Genomic DNA, 20,000 nt, shown 5'->3' with positions numbered 1-20,000 from the left:
GACTTTTGATGCCCCTGCGATGACCCTGCTACACTGTGGATTACCCCTCCCCTCCTCCACCCCCCCTGTGGTGTCTTTGTGTCCCCCTCTGCTCCCAGTCTTGAGCTCCGTCCAAAAAACTGTTTTTCACCTGTCTGTGGATCCCTCCTGCTTTCCACCCACTGAACACGAATGCCCTCGAGAAGCCAAGACAGACAAGCGCTCTATACAAGAGAGAATTACTGACAACACCACTGCCTGTGGCACAGAACATGTGTCCCCATCAGAGAGAATTACAGTCTCTCTTTCTGTGAGAGAATTATAGCCATTCTCCAGATCCCTGAAGAGACACAGTGTCAATCTCAGAAGAGACTCACAGACACAGTCTGAATCCCAGAAGAGACTTACAGACACAGCCTCAATCCCAGAGAGAATTACAGACACAGTGTCAATCTCAGTGAGAATTACAGACACAGTGTCAATCCCAGAGAAAATTACAGACACAGTGTCAATCCCAGAGAGAATTACAGACACAGTGTCAATCCCAGAGAAAATTACAGACACAGTGTCAATCCCAGTGAGAATTACAGACACAGTGTCAATCCCAGTGAGAATTACAGACACAGTGTCAATCTCAGTGAGAATTACAGACACAGTGTCAATCCCAGTGAGAATTACAGACACAGTGTCAATCCCAGAGAGAATTACAGACACAGTGTCAATCTCAGTGAGAATTACAGACACAGTGTCAATCCCAGAGAGAATTACAGACACAGTGTCAATCCCAGAGAGAATTACAGACAGTGTCAATCCCAGTGAGAATTACAGACACAGTGTCAATCCCAGTGAGAATTACAGACACAGTGTCAATCCCAGTGAGAATTACAGACACAGTGTCAATCCCAGAGAGACTTACAGACACAGTGTTAATCCCAGGGAGAATTACAGACACAGTCTCGCTCTCAGTGAGAATTACAGTTTAATTTTCTTTACACTGAAGCATGATTGAATAATATGCAAATATTATTCAAAGAACTGTATGCAGTACAAAATAAAAAACCATAACAAAAAATATACATTTGAACCAATTAATACAGGTCAGTAAAACTCTTGTAGTTGTAATATCTTTTGTTGCACAACAAAGTCTTCAGTGTTAAATCAACTCTAATACAGTGGATATAAGTCCAGTATGGACTACATTTACTCTATAAGAGTTTAAAAAGTTATTCAGATATGATTTTACACCGAACATTCAGTTGCCTGTAATGTATGCTAATCGATGGAAAGAAACGCTGACACGTAAATAATTCATCTGTAAATCTCTTAATTTGTTGTGAATTTCTCTAACGCAAGTGCTGCTGGGTATTCCCTGTCCCAGCCACCTTCTCCCAGGGAGAGGGACAGAAGCAGTCCGTATCAGGGAGCGTACACAGAGGCCTTCTATCGCCAGGCCCCCGAGCACCGCGACTCCAATCTCTCCGCAGCATATTGACGCTTTCTCACAAAACATTATTTCTCCTCAACCTCTGGAGAGTTTCCACTTCATTGTACTTTATTATTTAAAAAGCCGCAGACTTTCCCAAAAAGCCCAAACACCCAGCGTGCGCACACAGGCGCTCTCGCCCCGCTCTCTCATTATAGCCATGAAAGAGGCTGGGAGCACCGCGAGAGAGAGAGAGAGAGAGAGAGAGAGAGAGAGAGAGAGAGAGAGAGAGAGAGAGAGAGAGAGAGAGAGAGAGAGAGAGAGAGAGGGAGAGAGAGAGAGAGAGTGAGAGAGAGAGAGAGGGGGAGAGAGAGAGAGAGAGAGAGAGAGAGAGAGTGAGAGAGAGAGAGATAGAGAGAGAGAGGGAGAGAGAGAGAGAGAGAGAGCCGCAAACTTTTTATTAAAAACTGCAGATTAATTGCAGAAGTGGAGCTCGCTGGAGAAGTAGTAAAGTGTTTTAAGTTGAGGCGATAAGAGCAGATGAAAGGGCCCCATGTGTTTGCTTATTTAACCATCCGGCCGTTATCAGGGCTGGGCAGAATCTGGGCTCTGTAGCGTCCGCTTATTTTTCCTTTTTTGTGGCGAGCGGACGCAGGGGGTGGGGGGGAGTTGGGGGGGTCCGGCGCGTTCGAACCCCGCCGTGCGCTCTCGCTTGCGGCCGCCGCCGCCTGGAGCCCGGCCAGAACTTCTGGCGCGGTGTTCGCGAATAACGCCGCTCCTCGGAGAGGCCGACCAGAACCCGCACGGCACTGCCAACGTCCGTGCAGCTCCTCACTCCTACACACGGCCTTCACAGCACCTCTCCAACAGGCTGAGCTCAAGTTCGGCGTGTCTGCGTGCTCAACGTCTGTTCATCTATGAGTTCAGGAACGATGTTGGTCTGTGTGCTTAGGAGCCATGTGTGTGTTCAGGATCTGTGTCTTTCTACTTCTCTTAGGCTACGGCTCTCAGGATGAGAACTCAACTGCTGGTACCGGTATGTCATGTGACCTACTATCCCAGAGATCTCTCTGTTTAATGGCGGACTGGCAGAGTGAAGCATGCTCAGTGTTGGACAGACAGTCATGCAGAGACAGAACAATGTGGACACAGGAGAGGGACAAGCAGGAGGCAGCCAAGCAAAGAACTCAGACTGCTCCATCTGGCCATCTCTGCTCCTCCCTTTATACCCCACACACACTTCCCCATCCCAGTCCTCTCCCCGAGCTCTGATTCCAGACGGACAGGCTGTGGACCCTGCTCTCTCTGGAGTAAGGGACATTACAGCTCCACTCCAGTAAAATCCAGCTTCTTTACAGCACTGGGCTCAGGAGGAATCAATACTCATCTGTGTGAGTTTTCTCTGGCACAGTTACATGAATTATTATTGACATATAAACAGTTCTCAATTCTGACCACTAAAGTGGCCCATAAAGCAATGTGTTTGGCCCAATGCATCCTCTGAAGAGCAGCACACATCTTATTAGTGAAAAAAATTCTCTGTTTCCTCTTAGTCCATATTTGCAGTTTTAATCAACATAAATATATAAAGCATTTTCAATTAATGATCTCTGCGCATTGAGGGAGCGATACAGGAAGGGGGGATTTCTTTAGGAGACTTATAACCTTCACACACACCTCTACAGCAGCTCATCCACATGGAACAAGGTGAGCAGGATGACATCAGGCCCCTGACACCCACAGCAGAGGGAACCTCAGAGTTCTGTCCAATCAGAGCCTGAGGGCACGGCAGGGCAGAGACGGGCTTTTCAGGGTGACTGAAAATGCCTGTGGCTGCTTCTCACTCACCGGTGTGTGGGTCCCCAGCTGGGTATCAGGCCAGGTGTGCGCGGGCGTGTGTGTGTGTGTGTGTGTGTGTGTGTCTCCTCACACTGTACCGTCTGAGAGTCCACGCTGCACTTGCAGACCCCTCTTCCCTCTCTGTGAGGACATGCACTTGCAGACCCCTCTTCCCTCTCTGTGAGGACATGCACTTGCAGACCCCTCTTCCCTCTCTGTGAGGACATGCACCTGCAGACCCCTCTTCCCTCTCTGTGAGGACATGCACTTGCTCAAACTGCAGCCTGACTCTGTCAGTCTCATTACGCGGCTGGCATCCGTCGCCGTGGCAGCGCGGCGCTGAGGCATTATTCAGGAGGCGGGACCCGGGCCCGGCGCGGCGGCGGCGGCGACCCCCCTGACTGTTTCCGCCACGGCGGAATGCATCACCTCCCCGAAACGAATGGAGCTGTCGCTCAGATAATTCCTCTGTAGCTGTTCTGTCAGGAATCATCATCAATAATCATGACATCATCGCCGTCTTATCTATGGGCCCGGCGCGGCTGATCGATAGCGCCGCTCCCGCAGTGTAAATAGCTTCTAATGTCCCATCTTCCCCTCAGATAGGCTGCGGTTATTTATGACGGCTGCCGGGCTGCAGGTCTTGGCTGCGGAGGGGATTTATGGGCTTCTGGTGGCGGCTGCTGGTACCGGATGAGAAGGGGCCGTTTCCACCCCCCCCCCCCCCCGCCCCCGAGGACGAGAGACCAAAGGAAGGGAGAGGGACGTCTCATCACGGGGGGGCCCCCCGACCCGCGCCCCCCGGAACGATGGGACCGTAACGACGGGCTGATGGGGGGACATCCGTTACCCTGACGACAGGATGTGGCAGGCCTATTTGGCGCGGCGGGTCCCGCGTGAGCGATGCGAGTGGCGGGATGTGACAGCCAACGTTTCCATCGGAGTGAAAAATCTGCTTAATGCACCTGTCCCCTCGCCGGCTGACAGGCACAAACTGGGGCTCCTCTTCCCCTCTTCTGTTCCCCGCCCGCACCTCCCTTTAAACCGCTCAATCCGACAAAACACCGCGCTTAACGCTTAAAGGGTCCGGAGCGCACCTCTTCTTTTATTTATTAGCCGAGTACGCGTCTCCTTCAAGGGCTCACGGGAGCTCAAAACTGGCCTATTACCCTTTCAAACACCTGGATTCTATGACAATTCAGGTTAAATGTCCTTTGCTTATATCCTTTCAAATTAGAAATCTTGGGGGACGAGCATTAACTAGGAAGGCACATTTCCACTGAAAGCAGTCTGTCCCTCTCCCCATCCAGCACCTGATATCACATTTCACCCTACACCGCCATTTACATTGAGGGAACTTTAATGAATGAATGGATTCACTAATGATCTTCATAGACTGCATTGCCCCATCTCTAAAGAAGGGCCCACTGTATGCTACATAGAAAGGGGCACGGGGTACCCCAGCATGGCTCACACCCAGCACCAGAGAATAGAGTTAAGCTGAACAAACTTCTTTACTGCTTTACACTTCATACTGCCTCTACTCCCAGCAGAGATGTTCACCTTGCCACCATAAAATAAAAAATATGATTAAACACAGACAAAAATAAAAAATAGCATGAAAAATAGCACAAACAAGTCAAAATCGTTATCTTAGAAAGCCGTTCCCTTTCATCAAACATTAAACTGCTCAAAAGAAGCAGACAAGTTTTCCCGCCCCACCTTTTTTTTTCTTAAGAGAAGAGGGTTTTAATTTGTGCTTTGAGCGGCTGGTGTTAGGAAGCGTTTGGGTGAGGGACGCTGGTGTTATGAAGCGTTTGGGTGAGGGACGCTGGTGTTAGGAAGCGTTTGGGTGAGGGACGCTGGGCTGGTGTTATGAAGTGTTTGGGTGAGGGGCGCTGGTGTTAGGAAGCGTTTGGGTGAGAGACACTGGTGTTAGGAAGCGTTTGGGTGAGGGGCTGGTGTTAGGAAGCGTTTGGGTGAGAGAAGCTGGGCTGGTGTTAGGAAGCATTTGGGTGAGGGACGCTGGGCTGGTGTTATGAAGTGTTTGGGTGAGGGGCGCTGGTGTTATGAAGCGTTTGGGTGAGAGACGCTGGGCTGGTGTTATGAAGCATTTGGGTGAGGGGCTGGTGTTAGGAAGCGTTTGGGTGAGGGGCTGGCGTTAGGAAGCATTTGGGTGAGGGGCTGGCGTTAGGAAGCGTTTGGGTGAGGGGCTGGTGTTAGGAAGCGTTTGGGTGAGGGGCTGGTGTTAGGAAGCGTTTGGGTGAGAGACGCTGGGCTGGTGTTAGGAAGCGTTTGGGTGAGGGGCTGGTGTTAGGAAGCGTTTGGGTGAGAGACGCTGGGCTGGTGTTAGGAAGCGTTTGGGTGAGGGACGCTGGTGTTAGGAAGCGTTTGGGTGAGGGATGCTGGTGTTATGAAGCATTTGGGTGAGAGACGCTAGTGTTAGGAAGCGTTTGGGTGAGAGACGCTCGTGTTAGGAAGCGTTTGGGTGAGGTGAGGGACGCTGGTGTTAGGAAGCGTTTGGGTGAGGGGCTGGTGTTAGGAAGCATTTGGGTGAGGGACGCTGGGCTGGTGTTAGGAAGTGTTTGGGTGAGGGATGCTGGTGTTATGAAGCGTTTGGGTGAGAGACGCTGGTGTTAGGAAGCGTTTGGGTGAGAGAAGCTGGGCTGGTGTTAGGAAGCATTTGGGTGAGGGGCACTGGGCTGGTGTTAGGAAGCGTTTGGGTGAGGGGCTGGTGTTAGGAAGCGTTTGGGTGAGAGACGCTGGGCTGGTGTTATGAAGTGTTTGGGTGAGGGGCGCTGGTGTTAGGAAGCGTTTGGGTGAGAGACGCTGGGCTGGTGTTATGAAGCGTTTGGGTGAGGGACGCTGGTGTTAGGAAGCGTTTGGGTGAGGGGCTGGTGTTATGAAGCGTTTGGGTGAGAGACGCTGGTGTTAGGAAGCGTTTGGGTGAGCGGCTGGTGTTAGGAAGCATTTGGGTGAGAGACGCTGGGCTGGTGTTATGAAGTGTTTGGGTGAGGGGCGCTGGTGTTAGGAAGCGTTTGGGTGAGAGACACTGGTGTTATGAAGTGTTTGGGTGAGGGGCTGGTGTTATGAAGTGTTTGGGTGAGGGGCGCTGGTGTTAGGAAGCATTTGGGTGAGGGGCTGGTGTTATGAAGCGTTTGGGTGAGGGGCTGGTGTTATGAAGTGTTTGGGTGAGGGGCGCTGGTGTTAGGAAGCATTTGGGTGAGGGACGCTGGGCTGGTGTTATGAAGCATTTGGGTGAGGGGCTGGTGTTAGGAAGCATTTGGGTGAGGGACGCTGGGCTGGTGTTATGAAGCATTTGGGTGAGGGGCTGGTGTTAGGAAGCGTTTGGGTGAGGGGCTGGCGTTAGGAAGCGTTTGGGTGAGGGGCTGGTGTTAGGAAGCGTTTGGGTGAGGGGCTGGCGTTAGGAAGCATTTGGGTGAGGGGCTGGTGTTAGGAAGCGTTTGGGTGAGAGACGCTGGGCTGGTGTTAGGAAGCGTTTGGGTGAGGTGAGGGACGCTGGTGTTAGGAAGCGTTTGGGTGAGGGGCTGGTGTTAGGAAGCGTTTGGGTGAGGTGAGGGACGCTGGTGTTAGGAAGCGTTTGGGTGAGGGATGCTGGTGTTATGAAGCATTTGGGTGAGAGACGCTGGTGTTAGGAAGCGTTTGGGTGAGGTGAGGGACGCTGGTGTTAGGAAGCGTTTGGTGAGAGGCTGGTGTTAGGAAGCGTTTGGGTGAGGGACGCTGGTGTTAGGAAGCGTTTGGGTGAGGGGCTGGTGTTAGGAAGCGTTTGGGTGAGGGACGCTGGGCTGGTGTTAGGAAGTGTTTGGGTGAGGGATGCTGGTGTTATGAAGCGTTTGGGTGAGTGACGCTGGTGTTAGGAAGCGTTGGGTGAGGGGCTGGTGTTAGGAAGCGTTTGGGTGAGAGAAGCTGGGCTGGTGTTAGGAAGCGTTTGGGTGAGGGGCTGGTGTTAGGAAGCGTTTGGGTGAGGGGCGCTGGGCTGGTGTTATGAAGCGTTTGGGTGAGGGGCTGGTGTTAGGAAGCGTTTGGGTGAGGCGCTGGTGTTAGGAAGCGTTTGGGTGAGGGGCTGGTGTTAGGAAGCGTTTGGGTGAGGCGCTGGTGTTAGGAAGCGTTTGGGTGAGAGACGCGGGCTGCAGTGGCCATCGGGAGGAATGCGCTGTTTTCTGAATAAACGCGGGTTTGTCTGAGAACCTCGGCAGGAATGTTTATTTTCCAGCTCCGCTGCGGCTCTGTGGCGCACCCGGGGCTGCAGGAGGCGCAGCGCGGAGATTTAGTGCAGCTCCGCGGACCTCACCTCCATCTCTCGCAGGGCCCATTCTGCCTTTTTGATGTGTAGAAAAACAACATCTCTCTCACATCCTGACACTCTAGCGGAAAAACCAAAACAGTGAAAAGGGGCTTGGGACAGGAAAAATCTCTTTAAAAGACATTCTAAATAAAATAAGCAAGGCCCTGTGCATAGTGCGAATGTGTCATCTCCAAGAACCATATCTCCTGTACTACACATCTCCCTTGTTCTTTCTCCCTGTCCCTGTATCTGTGTCTTCATTCTTTCTGTCTTCACACTCTCCCACACACTACTTTTCTCTTGTGCCTGGGTGTCTCTCCTCTTTGTTTTTGAGTCTCTCTCCCTCTCTCCCTCTCCTTCTGTGGCCTTCTGTCTTTCTGTGCCTATGTCTCCCTCCGTTCTATCTCTTTTGCTCTCTCTCTCTGTCTCTCTCACTCTTGGCGCTCTCCCTCACTCGGCCCTTCTCAGCCCCGCTCATAAACCCCAACGCACTCAAAAGGGAGAGGAGCCGGTTGCCCAGACCCGACAATAGGCTTTTTGTCCCCTGCAGGAACTGGTAGCCGTTCAGGAAGTGAGCCCGGTCCAGCCGTCTGTTGCCAGCAGGATGATTTATGGCTGCGTGTCCTGGGTGGCAGTTGGACTCTGTCCCGCTGTCAGTCAGGGCCGGGGAGGACCGCGGCCCAAAGCGAGGGTCCCTGGCGCTCTGAAGACATCACAAAGCCTGTCATACGGAGCCTGTGAGGGGACGCCACGCAGCCGCGGGACGGCCGCAAGAAAAGGGACAATCGGAGGAGGGGAGAAGATGGATGTGCTGTCCCCCTTTCTCAGAGACCCGGGGCGTCTGCGCCGGCCCCCTTTGTTTCGGCCGATGACAGAGCGGGGCGGGGTGAGAACCCGTCGTCTCGCAGGAAGACGCTAACTCGTTAGGACTTCACAGGCTCCTCGGCCCCGAGACCACAATTAAGCCTGCTGGAGCGGCCGCGGGGCCGGGCCTGGAGAAATCCCCTCTGACGGATCGGTGCTGACACGGCGGGCCGGCGGCGGGGCCCGGGCGGCGGCGGCGGGGCCCGGCGGAGGCTCCCCGAGCTCCAGGGCCGCGCCGGAGAGGCGTCCGCAGTAACCCACGTATGCGCAGTAACCCTCGTATGCGCATTAACCCACGTGTGCGCATTAACCCGCGTATGCGCAGTAACCTGCGTATGTGCAGTAATCCACGTATGCGCATTAACCCACGTATGCGCATTAACCTGCGTATGCGCAGTAACCCGCGTATCAGTAACCCACGTATGCGCAGTAGCCCACGTATGCGCAGTAACCCGCGTATCAGTAACCCACGTATGCGCAGTAGCCCACGTATGCGCAGTAACCCGCGTATCAGTAACCCACGTATGCGCAGTAGCCCACGTATGCGCAGTAACCCGCGTATGCGCAGTAACCCACGTATGCGCAGTAGCCCACGTATGCGCAGTAGCCCACGTGTGCGCAGTAACCCGCGTATGCGCAGTAACCCACGTATGCGCAGTAACCCGCGTGTGCGCAGTAACCCGCGTATGCGCAGTAACCCACGTATGCGCAGTAACCCACGTATGCGCAGTAACCCTCGTATGCGCATTAACCCACGTATGCGCAGTAACCCACGTATGCGCAGTAACCCGCGTATGCGCAGTAACCCTCGTATGCGCATTAACCCACGTATGCGCAGTAACCCACCTATGCGCAGTAACCCGCATATGCGCAGTAGCCCACGTATGCGCAGTAACCCGCGTATGCGCAGTAGCCCACGTATGCGCAGTAACCCGCGTATGCGCAGTAACCCGCGTATGCGCAGTAACCCGCGTATGCGCAGTAACCCGCGTATGCGCAGTAGCCCACGTATGCGCAGAAACCCGCGTATGCGCAGTAGCCCACGTGTGTGTGCGCCGTCCAGCTGTGTGTGTGAGACCCGCTCAGACCGTACGCCGCGCTCCGGAAAATCCCATTAGCGCTAACGGGGGGGGGGGGGGGGACCCAGCGCCAAAAGCACCCCTCAATGTGCACTTCTGCTCTCTTCCTCCAGCAGCCAGGGATCTGCCAGACAAAAACCCCCAAAACTTGCTCCACAGCCTGCAGAAGTGCATCTGCTCTGCGCTGAACGTGCAGCTACTGCTAGCTGCACACGACTGAACGCTGCTGTGATGGGAACCCAACCTTACCCCATTACTGAAGAGTGTATCAGAGTAAAACATCGGGCAATGTTTACTGCAACATGCTATTACTGATATATTTGATGTCATGAACTTAATGATTACAAAGCATAATACCAAATCGTGAAGGCAACCTAAAATAGTACGTAAAATATCAGCAACTAAAAAAAAAAGTATCACAATATCAATGTATCGTTTCAAGCATTAAAAAATTACACTCTATTCTCAGACTTTACATACGGGTATACCTATGCATATTTTCAACAAGACAGGCAGAAAAAGTCAATAAAAATCTGATGCGTAGACCTATGTCATCAAATCATAAGCGTACACACACACACGCAGATGAGCAGGCACACGCATGGGTAGGAGAAAGAGTGCACCGACACAGGGGAACTGTGTGAGCAGCGTGCCGATGATCATTGAGCAGCTTGTTTAGCACAGCGCGTACATGTGGGGGAGCAGCGTCTACAGCGCAGCGCGTTCAGACTGCGGAGCAGCGTGCGTTCAGGCGACGTGTGGAGTACAGCGCGTTCAGACTGCGGAGCAGTGCGTTCAGGCGACGTGTGGAGTACAGCGCGTTCAGACTGCGGAGCAGCGTGCGTTCAGGCGACGTGTGGAGTACAGCGCGTTCAGACTGCGGAGCAGTGCGTTCAGGCGACGTGTGGAGTACAGCGCGTTCAGACTGCGGAGCAGTGCGTTCAGGCGACGTGTGGAGTACAGCGCGTTCAGACTGCGGAGCAGCGTGCGTTCAGGCGACGTGTGGAGTACAGCGCGTTCAGACTGCGGAGCAGTGCGTTCAGGCGACGTGTGGAGTACAGCGCGTTCAGACTGCGGAGCAGTGCGTTCAGGCGACGTGTGGAGTACAGCACGTTCAGACTGCGGAGCAGTGCGTTCAGGCGACGTGTGGAGTACAGCGCGTTCAGACTGCGGAGCAGCGTGCGTTCAGGCGACGTGTGGAGTACAGCGCGTTCAGACTGCGGAGCAGTGCGTTCAGGCGACGTGTGGAGTACAGCGCGTTCAGACTGCGGAGCAGTGCGTTCAGGCGACGTGTGGAGTACAGCGCGTTCAGACTGCGGAGCAGCGTGCGTTCAGGCGACGTGTGGAGTACAGCGCGTTCAGACTGCGGAGCAGCGTGCGTTCAGGCGACGTGTGGGGTACAGCGCGTTCAGACTGCGGAGCAGCGTGCGTTCAGGCGACGTGTGGGGTACAGCGCGTTCAGACTGCGGAGCAGCGTGCGTTCAGGCGACGTGTGGGGTACAGCGCGTTCAGACTGCGGAGCAGCGTGCGTTCAGGCGACGTGTGGGGTACAGCGCGTTCAGACTGCGGAGCAGCGTGCGTTCAGGCGATGTGTGGAGTACAGCGTGTTCAGACTGCGGAGCAGCGCGTTCAGGCGACGTGTGGAGTACAGCACGTTGAGGCGAGGGAACGGCGCACTGAGCACAGCTCGGTCAGATGTGTTAGGCCGAGGGGGAGCCAGCGCGTTCGGGAGGGGCAGAAGCGCACAGTGTGTGGAGGCGGGGCTGCATTGAGGCTGAGGGTCGAGCGCGGTAGGGTGTGGTAGGGTGTGGTAGGGTGCGGTAGGGTGTGGTAGGGTGTGGTAGGGTGTGGTAGGGTGCGGTAGGGTGTGGGGCGCTGCAGTGAACAGCTGCACCAGGTGAGCGGTTTCAGGGGCTGCAGCTGAGGCGATGGTGCGGGTGAATACCGACTGGTACATATGGAGCGAATTTAGAGCATTATGAAATAATCGGGCGACTCTGAGAGTTCAGACCTCATTACAGCTCTCTGGCCTCTGCTTTCTCTCTGATCCCCTAATGTCCCCCTCCATCTGCTCTGCAGTAACTGCAGCAGGAGTACGCTGTTTTTCTGTGTCAGGGTTTGAGAGGGCTGGTAATTTAGCTCTTAACCTGGTAATAAGCTCTAAACAGACTCGCCTTCAGACTAAAATCTAAAAAAAAGTCTTGCCCATCTGCCCTGGCACACACATGCGCGTGGAAGCACACACAAACATTTGCGCATGTACACACCACACATGTGCCACACACACACACACACACGCACACATACACACTGCCATCTTGTCCAGAGACGTTACGCTGACATGTCGCAGCCTGGCTACAGTATAAATCTGTAAACACTTACAGGCTCATTTTACAGCTGCTCTACTGCAGCTCCTGCTCTGTGTCAGCACTCGCTGTTTGACTTTAAAGAAGGGGAGACTTCTGCCACACACTTCCACACCTTCACAACCCCACTGCCCCAAGCAGGCTCTGCTGTGCCTTACAGGGACCGCTGCCTCCTTCTGGACACACACACACACACACACACACACACACAGGCACACACACGCACACACACTAACACACATACACCCGCACACACACACACAAACGCACGCACATGTACACATACATATGTGCATGTGCGTGTGCGTGCGTGTGTGTATAGGTATGTGTATATGTGTGTGTGTGTGTGTGTGTGTGTGTGTGTGTGTATGTATATGTGTGTGCTTGCGTGTGTGTGTGGGTGTATATATGTGTATGTGTGCTTGTGTGTGTGTGTATGTGTGAGTGTGTGTGTGTGTATATATGTGTGCGGTGTCCTGGAGCGAGGTGTGTTGAGTGCGGAAATTCCTTTCCCCAGACTGAGATGTTGGGAAGAGTCCAGCTTTGCTGTTTGTAAAGACACCCAGCGGTCCCCCGCCAGGCTTTTCTCCCCAGGTGAAAGCCACCCGTCCCCCATTCTCTCCAGACCTAATAAGGTCACGACCTTTCCAGTCTCCCAGCTTCCTCCTAATCACAGTGTCCTCCCATTGGCTTTGTCCTCTGAGTACACCTTCTCCTGATTATAATGTCCTTCTCTGTCCTTCAACTATTCACTCCCACTTTGTTCAATTAGTTAACCTAGCTTCCACTCCCCATGGGGATGTGAAACACAGAGAGAGGGAGGGAGAGAGAGAAGTTTCCTTTCCTTTCTTTTCTCCTCTCTTTGGCCCTTGTACCTAGTGTTAGAGAATGCACACACACACACACACACACACACACACACACACATGCATATACGCGTTTACACAGACACACACACACACACCCGTACACGCACACACACATGCATATGCGCACGTACACAGACACACACACACACACACACACACACACACCCGTACATGCACACACACATGCATATGCGCGTTTACACAGAGACACACACACACACACACACACCCGTACACGCACACACACACAAACACACACACACATGCATTTGCGTGCACACACACTGCCACACACAGAGACGCACACACACACACACACACGCGCGCGCGCGTGAAAGGGGGGAGGCAGAGACATATAGAAAAGGCGCAGAAGCTGAATTAAACCGAGCAGTTCAGACAGCAATCCTTCACATCACTTCAGTTCACCTGTGTTCAGAGAGAAATGGCCACACTGTGCCTCCCTGCTCAGGGACAGATGGAGAGAGGTAAAAGAAAAAGAGTTCTCCAATCCTGCAGGAGAAAGAGAAATGTCGAAACCCTGTTTACAGAGACCTAAAACGGTGGAATTATCTTTAATCTGATTGGACAGGGAATCACTCTGATTGGACGGGGCTTCAGAGAATGGGCCCTTGTTGACACAGCCCAGACTGCGGGCTCCTCGCGGATGCTTGTGTGCCAGAATGGGACACTTGTAGACCTGTAATGGGGCCCCTGTGGGTGGGGCCCTAAGAGCGGGGGCCCGTGGGCGGGGCCCCCGGGGAGAAGGGCCTTGAGGGCCGCCCGGGCGCGGTAAGCTGCTTAGGCCTCCCGGGCACAGCTCTATTCCCCCAGACAAAGGGGCGAGGGCACAGGGGAGGTCGCTCGCCGAGGGCCTCGTCCACTCCGGGCGAATTAGCCCAACAAAGGAGGCCCTTCCAGAGCGGAGAGCCAGGCCCCCTGCTCCCCTCAGCCGCGCAGCCCGCCGCCGCCGCTTAGCTCTGATTACAGCTAGCGCCCGGAACCACGAGGAGCCGCTAGTCAATAACGCGCTAGCCCGCGCCCGCGCTCCCCGCCGCCCCCGTGCCACCGCTGCCCGTCTGGAGCATGGCATGGCCCCAGGGCCCGGCAGAGAGGGGCAGCACTACCCAGCTTTCAGCAACGGCTTTTACTGTCCACTTTACTGCCGTAAACATTCACACCACACAGGCCTGCGGGCCCCACTGCAATGCCCTTAAACCTCCTCAACATTTTCTCACAGAACTCTTAAAAGATTTTAAAAAGAGACTAATTCATTAATATTATTTTACATATCAAGTTACTGAGAAATTACACTCACAATCAACAGAAATATAATTACTGTAGAACCCTACAATTTCAAGCGAACACTGATTACCTGGATCTTTTGAGTGTAAGAATAACATCTGTGAAAATAGGACTTAGTGGAAATCGCCAGCCAGCGACTCCAGAAGGACAAATCGGTCTTTTGAATCACAGCTCAGGAGGGAGAGAGAGGAGTTTTCTGAAGGGATTTGGACTGACGTGTTTTATTGAGGGACTCAATGCTGGGAGGGGAGGTCACCATCAGAGTGCGGTGACAAGCTGTCACAGGACAGGGACAGTGCGTGAACATCTGCATTTATTCAGGACAGGGCTTAGCCCACCCCACCCGGCCCCCGCCCCCCTGCCCCGCCCAGCCCTCTCACACTCCGCGCCTGCGACTGCATCCTGACCTGTCATCTGAGATTCTGCATCACAAAACCCCGGAGAGCCCCGTCCGTGTCGTCTGCGCCAGGACGGGCCCGGCGCGAGGCCTAATCCCTCGCCCCATTCACACCGCCCGATAATCTCCCCCCGAGCCGCCCCGCTCCCGCACTAAAGGGGCGCACAAAGGCCCCCGCACCCCCTCAGCACCCCCCCGCCCCGCCCGGCCCCGCCCCGCTCGCCTCTGTACCGCTGCAGCCGGTGGCTCTCCGCTTTTTCAAACTCAAAAGGCTTCCGTCAGTCCTGGGTATTTACAAACCCCTCTTCATAGCACTCCGCCATAGCTAACCATGAATGATCATACCCACCTACCGCTAACACTGACTAATTACAACTACAGCTAGACATCACCAGCCGTACCTAACCAGCGTTCAGCTAACTATAACTAACCCTAACTAACCACTAACCATGCATGACTATGTATAGTTGAAGAAAGCTGACCTAGTTTTCATCTGAATATTGGTTTTATGTATAAGGATGCACATATACAACAGGAAATAAACCATAATGACTCTCCATCGTATATTTTGCCTGCAGTCATTTACATCAGTAAAGGGACATTCTGTGCGGACAGTAGTTATGCTTGCATGTGTATTTGAGTTTTTACTGCAATTATTATGAGTATTATTACTGTTAAGAAAGTATATAAAAATGATTTGTATTTAATACTGCTGTGTATAGTATTACATTTATGGGGAAATAATGCAGAATATGTTATTAAAACAAAAAGGTTAAACCAAAACATCTGAAAAAGAAATAACTTTAATAAAGACTAAAAAACAATCAAGAGGTGGAAACTGAATATTATAAATGCTGACGGGTACTTCATGTGCAAAAAGCAAATTTTAAAAATGAATGTATTCATTTTAGATATTACCACCAAAAACAAATATGTGGTTTCATGCAAAACAGTCCAGTCCAGATAAAAATGCAAAAGCCCATGCTAACATAAACCTCACAACCCCCCCTCCTTGCCCCCCCCCCATTAAATCTCCACAGGAACATCCTCTGGAATGCAGGTGATCACACGCCCGTGGGGAGGAAGCCCCTCCCTCTCAAACGGAACTGGCGCTGCCTCCTGGCCGAGCACGTAAGGAGACACGTTGGGACTCGAAAGCAGAAAAGACTGAGTGTGTCTGCCAGCTCAACTCAAATACACTGCAGACATCCCCACATACCTCCACATACTTCTACAAGCCCTGAACACCAAACTGCTGAGGAGAAGAGAGAGAGGGAGTCAGGAGATGACAAAAGAGACAGATAGAGAAGAGAGAAAAGAGAGACAGAAAAAGAAGCGAAAACACAGCCAATACCACTGTAATAATAATGCTAATAATCCATAGAGACATATGAGCGGCTCTATGTCACTGTCACTGTCGCCTGGTACAGGGGCAGGCCCAGGGATCAGGCGTAAGCTCTGATTGGCAGAGAGCCCTGTATAGGTGGCAGGCTCACCTGGCCTCCCGCTCTGTCTCCCTCCTGCCAGTTCTGTCAGTCTCCTCCTTTTCTTTTTCTAATTCAAACTCATTTCTCTCTCTCTCTCTCTCTCTCTCTCTGTCTGTCTCTCTCTCTCTCTCTCTCGGTCTCTCTCTCTCTCTCTCTCTCTCTCTCTCTCTCTGTCTGTCTCTCTCTCTCTCTCTCTCGGTCTCTCTCTCTCTCTCTCTCTCTCTGTCTCTCTCTCTCTCTCTCTCTCTCTCTCTCTCTCTGTCTCTCTCTCTCTCTCTCTCTCTCTCTCTCTCTCTCTCTCTCTCTGTATATCTCTCTCTCTCTCTCTCTCTCTCTCTCTCTCTGACGGCGGAGCGCGGAGCTCTTTATTTACAGAAACCTCCTCTCCCATAATTCAGCGGCGAGCGTATTAATATCGGCCGCAGATTTATTCCGGCGGCGGGGAGGAGTGGCACGGGCGTGTCACGGGCTCAAAAGCAGCGCCCGATTTATCGCCGCGGGGACCAGATGGGCGCGGGCTTTATCGCTCCCCCCGGCCGGTGACATCACCCGGGCCGCCCGCGCAGAATTGATGATGAAAGCAAACAGATCCATCCTGATTACGCTCAGCGAGTCACTCGCGTTCTTAGCGGCCGGCGCGTATCGGCGTATCGACTGCCGGGCCCTAATGGCGTTTACCATATTTAATGCGCCGATGTCATCGCCGAATATCCTCTCTGAATAATGCGCCGTTCCATCATAAATTCTTTACAACTTATTTACTTAATGGGGAGAATTATGGCCCCTGTCAGGGGCGGTAATTAAACACAGTGATACAGTGCCGCTTCCACGCTCGCCCATCCCTCCCCGCGCCCCCCGCGCCCAGCCCCTCAGCTTTTTAAATACATATTATTCAAGCTCCCCATAAATTATATCCAGATTAAAATTCATGAAACCTTTTTTCTTTATTTCCTTCCACAGGAGAAAGAAAAGAAAAGAAAAGAAAAAAAAAAAACCTGAGAGCTGGTCCAGCCGGCAGTAAATCTCCGGCTGAGAGACGCAGATTTTTTCAATCATATTAAGTCTTAATGTGCACAAATGTAAGAAGTGATATCATTTTCTCTGACAAGCAAGAGGCATATTTCTCTGTCGGGCAAGACACCAGTTGAAGTGCGGAGGACTCAAAATAAAAAGGGCCAGAGCCATCTGTCCCGGACACTGAAACTCCAGCTCTGGGGAGAGAGCAGCAGGCCCTGGGTGTGTGTTTAGGGAGGGGGATTAATTCAGGTTGTGTGAGACACACCGGCATCCACTGAACTGTCCCCATGAAGAGCGCCTCTCGCAATCAGTGTGGGAACTCAATTAGCCTGATGTCCCCTGTCCCACCCCCCCAACTCCACCCCCCAAAAAAATGAGGCTGACTGACTGAGTCCACCCCTAACCTTTGACCTTGTCCTGTGACCCCGCCTTCGATTTTGTGCATTGACCGCTTAATCCCTGATTGGAGAGGGCTCATTGCGGGTCTTTAACTGTGGTAAAAACTGAATTTATGTTGTTTCATTTTAATTGAGTTAAGAGCCCTGCATGTATACACTGGGCCCCACTGTGAACAGTGTGACTGTAATAAAACTCTGCGCTCTCTGGGACACGGTGACGCTGGACCCTGTGCTGTCCCGGTTGCCTAAGCCAAGCAGGAACATCACACTTGAACCACAAACGCAGTTTGACAGGATCTTTCACAGACTGACTGCCTGTGAGAACACCAGAACAGAGCACCAGAACAGAGAATAGTCTGGTTCTGTACAATCCCACTGAACACCAGGCACCCTCACAGGTAAATCAGACCCTCTCTGGCCCAGCAGAGTTTCGGAAGCCTACCTCCCAGCCACGCGTGGGCTCCCTCAGCGCGGTCCCGGGCTCCCCCTCGCTGGGCCCCAGGCGCTCCCCTCTCTCCACCCTGCGGAGCGCCCACACGCCCAGGCCGGCCGCCGCCACGCTCGACTCGCGCAGCTCGAAGTCCGGGGGCGCAGGCAGGCCCTCCTGCCCGTAGGCCGGGAAGGGCGACGGGTGCACAGGGGACCCCGCGTCGCTGGAGAGCGCCGGCGACGTGAGCTCCTCCGAGGGCGGGGCCAGAGGGGCGTGGTCTCCCTCCAGCTCCCCCGCGTCCTCCAGGTCAGCGGTGGGGAAGGACGGGAACTCATTCCTGTCGCCTGCGGGAGAGACAGAAGGTCAGGGATCCAGACTCAGGCCTGCCGCACGAGGGCAACACCAGAAAGCAACAGTCAACACTAACCACTCGTCTGATTGGTCGATTCCAGTGGTCGTCATCGGTGGTCGGCACCAATGGCCATCACATGAGTTCATCACAAGTGGTTAAGACCAACACCCAACTAACAGTCAGTAAAGTTTGTCAATACTAGTGGTCATCACATTACACGCCATTATCATCCAATCAGCAGAGGCTCTGCAGAGGGATTAACTGATTAAAGTACAGCAGAACCTCAGATACACAAACCTCAAAGCTAAGGCTTCACTGGTCAACCAAACAGGTGTGAAACCAAAGTAGCATATGCAATTAAACCTTATCAAAACAATGCACCCTTTCATTGATTAATAACCTTGAAATACTATCAAAATTAGATAAAGGGACATATCTTTATTAAAGAACACAATGTGGGAAAATCAACAGCGTTATAGTGCAATAAAGAGAAGGAAGAACAAAATGCAAACAGCGTGCATAAAATCCATGGGCCAAAGGTAGATGGTGTGTGAAGTACCAATGTGTCTTTTGGAAAGAGAACATGGAAAAATGATATCCCTGATAGCAACGGTTCGATCATTGGTTATTAACTTTATGGACTGTGTCAACAAAATGGCAGTAGCTCATTTTAAAACCACGGGCTAGCATAGATCTGGCTATGCACATGACTCCAATCGATAAAGGCTACAAATTCATAAAATTGTATTTTTACTTCAAAATCAAGGAATGTTGCAGAGTTTGGGACAAACTCAATTCCCGATGCATTCATATCTCAGTGGTTATAATGAGTGCAAGTGAGCTTCATAGGCTTATACCCAGCATTAATTGCAGGTAATTACAGCAATAGGTCATTAGAGCCAGCAATGGTGGAACAACACTAAGTAAAATCACCTCTGCTGTTAGCATGATCAGCTATCCTGGCTATAAATTCAGTCATCGCTGGCAGACAGGCTGTGAGCGGACCAGCAGAGACTGTGGGAAGCGCAGTGGACTATGGAAAATAGTGCCATAATGAAAGACAGTGACTGACACATACAATGACTCTCTAAAGTAGAAAAACGAGGTTATTCTACAAGACATTGTTTTTTCAGGCAGACTGTATCAGGCTCTAAATATCCCAATGAAAATATGAGGAGGACTACAGACTGATGACTTTTTAAAAGAGGCTAATAAAAATATTCCATCACGACAGCCAGCCCGAGCAGACAGCACCTGAGAGCAGACACAGACGCCGCCCCTGGGCCTGCAGGTTCACGCTCGGCCTGCAGAGCTTCGCTTTGGGTTGTTTTTTAATCTCCCCGCAAGCCGGTCGGCCGGGACGGGTCCACATTGTGCCGTCCCACCGCTTTACGTTTCCTTTTCCGAAATCCATCACGGGTATTTGGAGTGAAAACAGGGGGGAACTTTGGGAGGAAGCGCAGTCAGCGAGGTTAATTATGAGTAAAGTGAGGGTGGACACCGCCGCCTGACCTCTGACCCCGAGTTCCAGTCGGAGAGGAAGTGCTGCGCGTGGCTCAGGAGCACCTCTGCTCTGAATCGGGAGCGCTGTGCGGCACGTAATACTGTCCCCCTGTAACACCGCCCCCATGCAACACTGTTCCTCTCACAGCGCTCCCCTCTGAACGCCTGCATCGTAGTACACTGACCCCACACCCCCCAGTGCTGCCCCCCTTCAATACTCTCCCCCCACAACACTGCACTCCTTCCACAATCCCCCCAACCCCCCAATACAGAAATCCCACAGCCAAGCAGCACACCCAACATCCCTTCAGTGCTCTCCCCCATCAAAAGCTGTCCCACAGTATCCTCTGTATAAACCGTATAAACACTGCAGTATAACGTATTACTGC

The 20,000-nt window shown here is 52.6% G+C and overlaps 1 protein-coding gene across 7 annotated transcripts in view; it reads right to left on the bottom strand.

Moving 5' to 3' along the window:
* The window catches only part of mecom (MDS1 and EVI1 complex locus), a 138,419-nt gene that overhangs the window by 67,794 nt on the left and 50,625 nt on the right, over nucleotides 1-20,000 (bottom strand). For all 7 annotated transcript variants that reach the window (XM_035385689.1, XM_035385693.1, XM_035385694.1 and 4 more), the window contains exon 2: nucleotides 17,769-18,100. In XM_035385689.1, coding sequence (XP_035241580.1) covers nucleotides 17,769-18,100 — 332 coding nt within the window. The remainder of the gene's footprint in view (nucleotides 1-17,768; nucleotides 18,101-20,000) is intronic.

Source organism: Anguilla anguilla, chromosome 12 (genome assembly GCF_013347855.1).
Source record: "Anguilla anguilla isolate fAngAng1 chromosome 12, fAngAng1.pri, whole genome shotgun sequence".
NCBI lineage: Eukaryota > Metazoa > Chordata > Actinopteri > Anguilliformes > Anguillidae > Anguilla > Anguilla anguilla.
Note: the sequence above shows the minus strand (reverse complement) of the source record. Positions and strands in the feature narration are given on the sequence as shown.